Below are 9,707 nucleotides of genomic sequence, written 5' to 3' on the forward strand. Positions count from 1 at the left end.
AGGGTCAAAGGTCATGGTCAGTATATTTTGGACAATTTTTTTAAACATTATTTAACTTGGTGTCAGTGTGTTTTAGGTAGCACTATTGTTTCTGGGTTGTACTATGGATACGAACAACAATTAACACTACACATATGTGGTATCATTGCGATCGTCAGGAGCAGAAGAATTTATTTTGGGTTGTTTTTTGGTGGTAGGTTATGGCAGTAACAAGAAATACACAGCTAAATATAAAAGAAAAAATATATTTTTTTACTATTTGGGGACATTTTTCCTATGATCAAAAAAAAAAAAAAAAAAATATCAGGAGATATCCATTTCTATTTATCATCAAATAAAGCCCAATTTCTCCTGGGAAAGAAATAAAAAAAAAAAAAGAAAAATCCACCTTGATGCACAAAGCAGTGGTAATGATATGTACAGTTTTACTAAGTATCAAAGTTGAAAAATTGTTTTTATGCATTAACAGTTTTTCCCTTAGGCGCAAATGAGTTAAAATCAAAGCTGAGAAAACAGCTGTTCTCCTGTCCACCATAACATTCCCAGAGTGTGCATATCAGATTCAAATAATAATGCCCCCAAACTGTTTACATTAGGATGGCTATACGCGGTTCGAATCTCGGCCCGTTCAGCATGAACCGGACAAGATTTTAACCGTTAAATGGGCAGGCAGGCTCAATGTATCAAGTTAATTGATAGATCAACTTGGGTACAATCAGCCTGCCGGATTCTCTTGCGACTATAGCAGCCGCCAGCGATAATCACGGTAGTCCCTGATTATCACTAGTGGCTGCTATAGTCGCAAGAGAATCTGGCAGGCTTGTTGTATGCAGGAAAAAAAAATTTGCTCCATGTATGGTCAACCTTACTCCTAACTAGAGAGCTCTGCGGTATTATTTATAATTTCAGGCAATTTACACGACCCCAATTGCAAGTTCTCAATGTTTTTTAGCCAACTAAAACTAAGCAATAGTGATGATGAAATGTGTATGTTATTTTATGTAAAAGAAATCTCAATAAAAATCTTATTGTTCAAAAAAAGAAAACAACAAAAAAAACTAAGCAATAGTGTGGATGGCAGTCTAAATTCCCTTAGTGGGTTGCCCTGTCGGAACCCTCCCACCCAACATCCTTCATCTGAAAATTCAAAGGAGCTGGGCAGAAAGCTGTCAGCTGAAGAACTGCTACATCCAATCAGATGCAGCCACTGATAGGGTATTTAGCAGCCAGAACCTGTTGTGCATGCCAACCAAACAGCATATTTCATTTTCAAATCTTAAAGCGTAGTTCCACCCAAAAGTGGAACTTCCGCTCTTTTGCTTCCTCCCCCCCACTCCGGTGCCACATTTGGCACCTTTCAGGGGGGAGGTGGGAATGGGTACCCGTTTTTGACAGGTAACCTTCCCCACTCCTGGGATACGGCGCCGCGGCGTTGTCCCTTGGAAGTTTGGCCCTCTCCTTCTTCCTCCGCCACCGAGCCAATAGAAATGCGCAGCGCGCTTTGCGCAGTAGGAACCCGCAAGGCTTCACTGCCGGGTACCCTTAACGGCAATGCCGGCGGCAGCACCCCACAGCCAATGGAAACATCGGCTGCGGTGCCAACATGGCTGGACTCCAGGACAGGTAAGTGTCCTAATATTAAAAGTCAGCAGCTACAGTATGTGTAGCTGCTGACTTTAAATTTTTGGAGGGGAAGGCGGAACTCCGCTTTAACAAAAAAGGTAACCACTTCCGTGGGGGGAAAAAAAAAAAAAAAACACAAATATAGCCTATACAATTGCGACGCAAATCATATTGTAATTAAATGTTATTAAAATTACCTTTCCTTCTCAATGCTACCTGGAGCTGTACTGTACACAGAATGTGTACTGACCACACCCTACAAACATTTCCTGCTTGTGTGATTGGCTCATCAATTTTCCCAAAAAAAAATCTGCACTAAGATACGAGTTAGTTTATACATCACTACCTATATGTCACACTTTGACAAATGGCATGCTTGCTTATGGTGAAACTGTAGGCGAAGTTGTGTACATTCTATGTAATCACTGACTGTATACTGCAACCTCTGCAACAGAAATGTAACTTTTGGTGAGATACTCCCAATAGGAACATGTCTAAAGAGATGCAGGCCCAGCAGCTTTTTTCGTTCAAGCCCAGCAGCTGCCACAGCTGATAGATAATTATGAAACCACTTCCATTAGACCCACTGAGCACAGAGGAACAAACAGCGATTTCTTCAGACTAACAAAAGGTAGGAATTTACAACAAAGTTTGTAATAATCCTTGCAATGTACAGAGATCACCCAGAGGGGATCCTTTTTTTTCCCCCTCAACAAAAGTGGGGTTATGCTTTTAGAAGCTGATTGGTTGATTTGCACAGCTTCGGGTTCTGTCTGCTTCATTTCTGATAAATTCCCCGTACTAGCCAGAGGAGATTTGCTCATACATGCTGTGTGGAAGGCGGAATGTTAAACAATCAGTGTATGTTTAGTCAGCTGCCTGATGCAAATATACAATTCCTTTTCACCCTCTTACCTTTTTGCAGCTTGTTCAATTGTCTCTCCAGTCTGCACTTTGCCACCAAACCCATTCCATCGGCCAGCACCAAAACCGCGTTTCTTCATGCCCAACAGAATTCTTGAGGGCTGGACAACGAGGACAAGTGTGAGCAGCTTTGATGTAAACATTGTCTCTAAGAAATTAAAGAAAGAGCTTAATTTTGTGATGAGGTCACTTAAAAAAAAACAAACAGGAGTATTTTAAGTAAATATACATTCTGCAGCCAGTTACTTTTGTATGCCCAGTTCTAGGACTAATTCCTTAAGGCTCCGTTCACATGTAGGCGTTTTAGGGCGTTTTTGGGGAGTTTTTCTGCTCTAGGATCAGCTCTCAAAACGCCCAACAAGACAAATTCTATTCATTTCAATGGCCCCTGTTCACATCTGAGCGTTTTGACGCTGTAAGCAAAACGCCCAACACTCAAAAAAGTACATGAGCTTCTTTTTGGGCAGATTACAGGCGTTTTCCATTGGTATCCAATCAAAAAACGCCTGCACAAAAAACGCCTGTAAATCGCGGTAAAAAACGTGCGAAAACGCTACGCTCAGGTGTGAATGTAGCCTTAATCACATAGTACGGTTATCTTTCAAGACCTCGGGCATTGGATGGTCTCATTCTCACCTTTAATACAGATCACTTAAAAAAATAAATGAAAGGTACCACCTTTTTATGCATTTATTCATAAGTCCTCAATAGATAGAAACTGTGTGATAACTGTGATTCCTGGACAAACAATAAAATTGTCTACAGTCTCATGGCAGAAAAAATCTAAAAGGTCTATAATATTGACATTTGTTTCTCAAAAAAATCCAATCAGATTCAAACTTACAAATGGCTGGGGGGGAAGCAACTCCATATCTTAAAGCAGGGGTGTCCTACTCAATTTCATCGCGGGCCGCATCAGCATTATGGTTGCCCTCAAAGGGCCGGTTATATCTGTAGGATTAGATGTCCAGAGCACCCCACGCCCCCTTACACAATTACATGGGATTTCAAGAACCACCACCATCAGAAGTCCTTCCTTACATCACAATGCACCCCTTGGCTTGTGCTGCTGCCAGGAAGAAGATGCAGGTGGAACTGGGAAGAAGTGCAGAGTCTGGAAGAGAACCAGAGGAGAGCTGGAGTCAGCTGAATGCTGAGACCAGGGGGCAGAGGCAAGATGGAGAGGTGCAGGATCTGCAGGAGAAGTTCTGCCCTCCTCTCTGATGCGGACCGCTGCAAAGGGGGGGGGGGGGGCAAAGATGAGCCTTTCTGCAGCTGCACTTAGGAGTGCAGGATCTGGCAAAGGAGTTCTGTCCACTTTGCTGCCGACTACAGAGACAAGGTGGGTGCCGCAGCTGCAGTAGAGGTGCAAGGGCCACATGAAATGGCCTGGGGGGCCGCATTCAGCCTGCGGGCCTTGTGTTTGACACCTGTGTCTTAAAGGAACACATCTGGCATAACGCATTTTCACTGTCATTTATTAATCCTATATTTGTTGTAGGGGAAGCAGGCTTAGGCAAGTATAAATTTCTTGCCCAGTAAAAAAATATCTAAAGAATAAAGCCTAAATCCACGTTTAACGTGGTTGTAAACCCTTACATATACCCAGTGAAGTGACTGTCCTCATGCAATACAGAGAGATGAAACAAATCCTCCTACATACATTTTACATGTTTATTTGTAATCTTCTCTACATCCATTTAAATACCAGAATTTATAAAGCTTGTCAAAAATGTCAGAAAAATGGGTGAAGAGAGCTGAAATTACACTCAGCAGAGCTCAATGAGGAAAGCTCTTAGAGCGGATTGGAGGGCAGCGACACACCCCCTTCACACAGCACACAGGAACGAGCTAAGGCTGTCAATCAGCTGGAGGTCCCTCCCCTGTCACCTTTTTTCTCTGGATGTCAGGAAAACTTGTCAGAAGCGATTAATGCTGACGGCAGAGGAACGAGGCAGCAGACAGAAATGACACTTAGTGCTCTTATATGAGACAAGTATACACTTTAGAGGGATATGCTTTATGTTCATATTTCAGGTCTGAGGTTTACTACCCATTTACTGCACTAACCGCTACATACAGTATACAGCACTGTGTTCTGTAAGTTGGATGAGAACTTCCTTTCTCAAACCCGGAACAAAATAGTCAGGCTGAGCACTGCCATTTACATGGAGTTCTGCATTCTATGAATAAATACAATGCTTTTTTTTTTTTCTCAATTTTTGCAAAGTATTTTGCATGAATAATTACAAACAAAGAGATAATTCAAATAAGAAAATAAGACGACTATTTTGCCACATATTTTGCTAGGCATAACTTCAAGAGAAATGGCAGTGTGTACACATTTCACATCAAATGATTAACATATGGACATTAAGCGACTCATACTCAACTGTGGGAGTCGGATGTCCCGCTCACATTGGGCCCCATCCATGTGCAGTCTCATCTTCACCCGGGCACCCCAACTGGGTTCAAACTGTGCCAAAGGGCGAAGGGGGGTACGCGCAGACTCAAGCCAATACAATGCTTCCTTGATTGGCCTAGATCGTGACATAATTTACCCACCTCTTCGCCTCAGCAAACCAGACAAAGCTTTGTATTTTTTCATAATACAAAGCTTCCTATGAATGGCTGAACTGCATCAAGCCCAACTATTTTGTTCCAAGAATGGGGCTGGAAGGTATTGCCCCACTGCCCAAACACAGTGCTGTACCTGAGGCTACAAAGTTAATAGTGCTGTACCTGAGGCTACAAAGTTAATAGAGCATGCCAAGCAAGCACACGTTTGCACCAGTTCGGCCCAAAAAAACGATATAAATTGATTACGATTTTTTTTTTTGGGCCTGAAAGTACGTTTAATTCCCCAGCAGCAGTTAAAAGTATAGCTCCGGCTGTTATACTGATGACCTTTTCAATGTTGTCCCCTACAGGCTCACTCATTTACCAATCCAGTACTGCTCCTTTTCGGGGCCGAATGACACCCGGAAACATTAAACCATTTTCTCTGAGCCTAGGAAGGAAAGGCCCAGCCTTGGACTCCGATGAAACCTGCACAAAGCAGGGCCATGCCATTATGTGGATCTATTCTCAAATTCTTTTTTAGGACCAACCTTCCCTTTCTTTGACCATTGGGTGGCTTGAAGGTACATTATCCTGGCTGAACTTTCAGTGCACTACACACGTGATGCAGTAAGCACAAAAAAAAATAAAATAAAAAGCACACACACATTAAAATGTGTGTTCCCACAAATAGATTTTCTCACTTCTCATATTGGAAGCAGTGAACCCAGGGCAGAGGGTGAAAAAACTAAATATTTGCTTTTAGATACTGGTTCAATGGCTTCCCAATTTTAATAATCTTCAGATACTCATAGGAACTCCGGACAGTATTGGTTTCCAGTGTAGTAGGGGTACAGTGTCTTGATTGGTGAGAATTTCACTCACTTCCTAATGCTATAGAATGATATAGGAAAACTCCCTAGATTGATGGGAAATCCCACCAGTGACAGCTGTCATGGAAATCTGTGTCCCTCATCTGAGGACTCCTGTAACCCTCAGTGTTAGTGATAAGGGTAACATTTTACTTTATTTTGCAGCTTACCAATTCTTCGATGCGATAGCTGCATAAGTTCTCTTTTTTTTAGAATATTTCCTTTTTTACCTGGCGATCTAGCCAGTAAGTCTATTTTATAGCAGGACAAGCTATCCTGCAGTCATAGCAGTTAGAGGGTTGAGACAATGGATTTTTGACCTACTATAAAAAACATTTCTCTGATGTTCATTGATGGACACAGCTCCTGATATTCTTAACCATTGGGTTATACTGCCCCCTAAAGGAGTAGGACACTAGGCAGAAAAAAGTCTGGCTACGCCTTTGGGCAGTCCCAGGAGATATACTGCCTCTCTCTGCTATAAGTACTCCGTTTTGTTCCAAACAGTGTCGGAAGAATACAAATCCACAGAGTGGTGGGTGCTGTGTCCGTCAACGAACATCAGCAAAATGGATGTTACGGTAAGTTCAAAATCCCATTTTCTCCTTCGTTCATTGACAGACACAGCTCCTAATATTCTTAACCATTAGGATGCCCCAAAGCATTGGTAAACATGAGGGGGTGTGAACAACAAAAAATTATTTCCAAGGCTAACTATAGTCAACCAGGTAAACAGGAGCTCAACCAAAAACAACTGGAGCTCACCTGAAAAAAAAAAAAAAACAATACACCTTCAAAGACGCCTGATGGCGAAAGGCCCAGGAGGCACTGAGCGCCTGAGTAGAGTGCGCCTTGACAGTGAAAGGAGGAACCGGACCATTGATGGAATAGGCCTGAATCGCCATCTGTCTGATCCATTTGGAAATGGTCGCAGAGGAAGAGGACAACCCCTTCCGAGGCCCATCCGGGAGCACAAATAGTGAGTCTGACTTCCTAAAAGACTCCATAGCTGCCAGGTACACCCTAAATGCCTAGGACCACATCCAAGGTATGCAAAACAATTTCCTTCAGATGTTTTGGCCTGGGATACAGGGAAGGCAACACAATGTCTTTATTCAAATGAAAATCACAGACAACCATTGGAAGGTACGACAGACGGGACGAACAACCACCTTATCTCTGTAAACCACAAAGTAAGGTGGACAGGATAACGCCGCCAATTCCGACACCCTGCACGCAGAAGTGAAAGCCACCAAGAAGTCCACCTTCTGGGACAGCGTAAGCAGAGGACTCTCCCTAACATTCTCAAAAGGAGGCCTCTGAAGGACAGAGAACCAAATTGAGGTCCCAAGGCGGAAACAGAGACCGCACTTGAGGGGCTAAGTGCTTAACCCCCTGAAGAAAAGTACACACCAGAGAGTGAGTGGCCAAGGGCCATTGAAAAAAGACCGCTAAGGCCGACACCTAACCCTTGATAGTATTCAAGGCTAGTTCCTCTCCAACCCCAAGAGATTCACACCACGCAATGTATGACTTCCACGTATGATGGTAGATCTTCCTAAAAGTAGATTTCCTAGCTTTTAACAGCATTGGAATCACAGACCCAAAAAACCTCTATCCATCAGCATTTAAGAGTTCAACATCAAAGCCGTCAAAGCCAGCGACTGTAAAGCAGGATGAAAGATTTGTCCTTGGGACTGTAGATCCTCCCTGAGAAGAAGATTCCAAGCAACGTTGGCGACCAGCCGCACCAGATAGACATACCAAACCCAGCTAGGCTAGTCTAGAGCCGCTAAGATGACCAGAATCCCTTCTGCCTCGATCCTGCTTAGAAGTCTTGGCAGAAGCTTGAGAAGAGGGAAGGTGTACATCAGACAATACTGACCCCACAGGGCCACCAACTCGTCTGTGGCGTCTGGCAGGATCCCATGACCGAGCCACAAACCTCTGCACCTTTATTTTGAGCCAATACGCCAACAGATCCACCTTGGGGATGCCCCATCGGAGACACAATTGATGAAACACCTCCAGGTGAAGGGACCATTCCCCTTGGTCCAACGCCTGCTGACTGAGATATTCCGCCTGCAATTTTTCCACCCCTGGAATTTGTACGACGGAGAAGGCTTGAGTGAACCGTTCTGCCTAACTTAGAATGCCAGCTACCTCCAGAGCCGCCAGGACAATTCTTGTGCCCCCCTGGGGATTGACATAAGCCAGGGCCGTGGCACTGTCTGATTGAATGCGCATGGACATCCCTTAATATAATCCGTCCAGTGGTCCAGGCACAGTCTGATTGCTCAGAGTTCCAAGACATCGGTAGTCTGGACTCCTTCAGTGTCCAGAGACCCCGAAATATTGGCACCCCAAGCTGATGGGGGGGCCGGACAGAATGAAGATCAATGTGGGGCCATCTTACTAGGAAGTGGGAGCGGGTAAATGTCAAAAACAGGTACCCCCCTCCCCCCGAAAAGTGGCAGTGAACAAGCAGAACTTCCCCTTTTGGGTGGAGCTCCCCTTTAATGCTCTGCTTTCAGCCTACACCTCCCAGCAGTCTCTGAACACCTGTGTATTAAGGCTGTGATGAACAGTAATGCTAAACCCTTCCATCTTGTAGTTAAATATAAATCTGCATTCAAAGTAGCTTCGCAGCCAGTTTCTTACTGTGCATGCACGAGTGGCGTTGCACTTTCTGAATGGTCCCGCTGTTTTCTGGGACACCCACAGGTCCCAGAAGGCAGCATGGGGAAGGAGGAAGGGCTGGACAGGTCGTAGATCCACAATCTTACCCGGAAGTGGGAGCGGGTACCTGTCAAAACCAGGTACCAGCCTCCCCCTATAAAAGTGCCAAATGTGGCAGTAGAGGGTGCAAACACGTGGAGCTTCCCCTTTTGGGTGGAGCTCCACTTTAAGGCTTCATAAGCATAGACATTTGCATGCTCTGGAGTCTTGTAGTGTACAATCCGCGGCACTGCCTATACAAGTGAATGGCTGTATGCAGAAGACTGCTTGTAAACGATGATAGTTTCTGTATCCGTGTTTACGCATGCATGTAAAGCGTATTTCCCTGGAAGAAGCACCACTGCGTTCAGGGAAATATACCTTCCACATATACATGAGCAACACCAACAAATAAACCATCAACTTTTACAAGCAGCTGGCCGTGTACAACCACTCACCTACCTGTATAGACGGACGGTCGCAGCATCGCCGCTCCTAGGGTGTAGAAACGCACCTGAAATATGACACTATTAGAAGGTGCAAATGTCCTGTGCATGAAGGCAACACCATTCCAGGTTAACTTACTTCTTTACAGCAACACTAAAACCACTACTTCTAATCATAAATAAATACTGATAGATTACATGGCAGGCAATGGGTTCACAATGAATATGATGATGTGTAAGGCATGCAAGCCTCAGCTCCCTATATTGCTTGCTCTATACAATACTTACCCATTCAGGTCCAGCGTCAGCTCTGATCACAGTCCACACAGCACACACGTGGATGTCATCCGCGGGAACAGCAGCCCAGCGTTACGTCAGCTGCCAGCTTGTTACCACTGGCTCCATTTTTAGAATGGGCATTAGCTTTTTTTTTTTTTTTTTTTTTTTTTTTTTTTCCTACTCGTGTAGCGGGTTGTCACTAACTGAGTTTCTAAATCCTGACTGTACACTGCGCTTTTAGAGAGAAAGAAATAGCTTTTAACCCGTTCTTAACGTAATTCCCTTA

General features: G+C 44.1%; 1 protein-coding gene across 1 annotated transcript in view; it reads right to left on the reverse strand.

The window, feature by feature from the left end:
• The window catches only part of NUDT1 (nudix hydrolase 1), a 29,936-nt gene extending 20,491 nt beyond the window's left edge, over nt 1-9,445 (reverse strand). Inside the window, exons 1-2 of the mRNA XM_082259956.1 lie at nt 9,431-9,445; nt 2,539-2,695 (exon numbers count right to left, since the gene is read on the reverse strand). Of these exons, the coding sequence (XP_082116082.1) occupies nt 2,539-2,695; nt 9,431-9,434 (161 nt within the window). The 5' untranslated portion in view covers nt 9,435-9,445. The remainder of the gene's footprint in view (nt 1-2,538; nt 2,696-9,430) is intronic.
• Between the last annotated feature and the right edge of the window lie 262 nt (nt 9,446-9,707).

Source organism: Pelophylax lessonae (assembly GCF_965119305.1).
Source record: "Pelophylax lessonae genome assembly, chromosome: 6".
Lineage (NCBI taxonomy): Eukaryota > Metazoa > Chordata > Amphibia > Anura > Ranidae > Pelophylax > Pelophylax lessonae.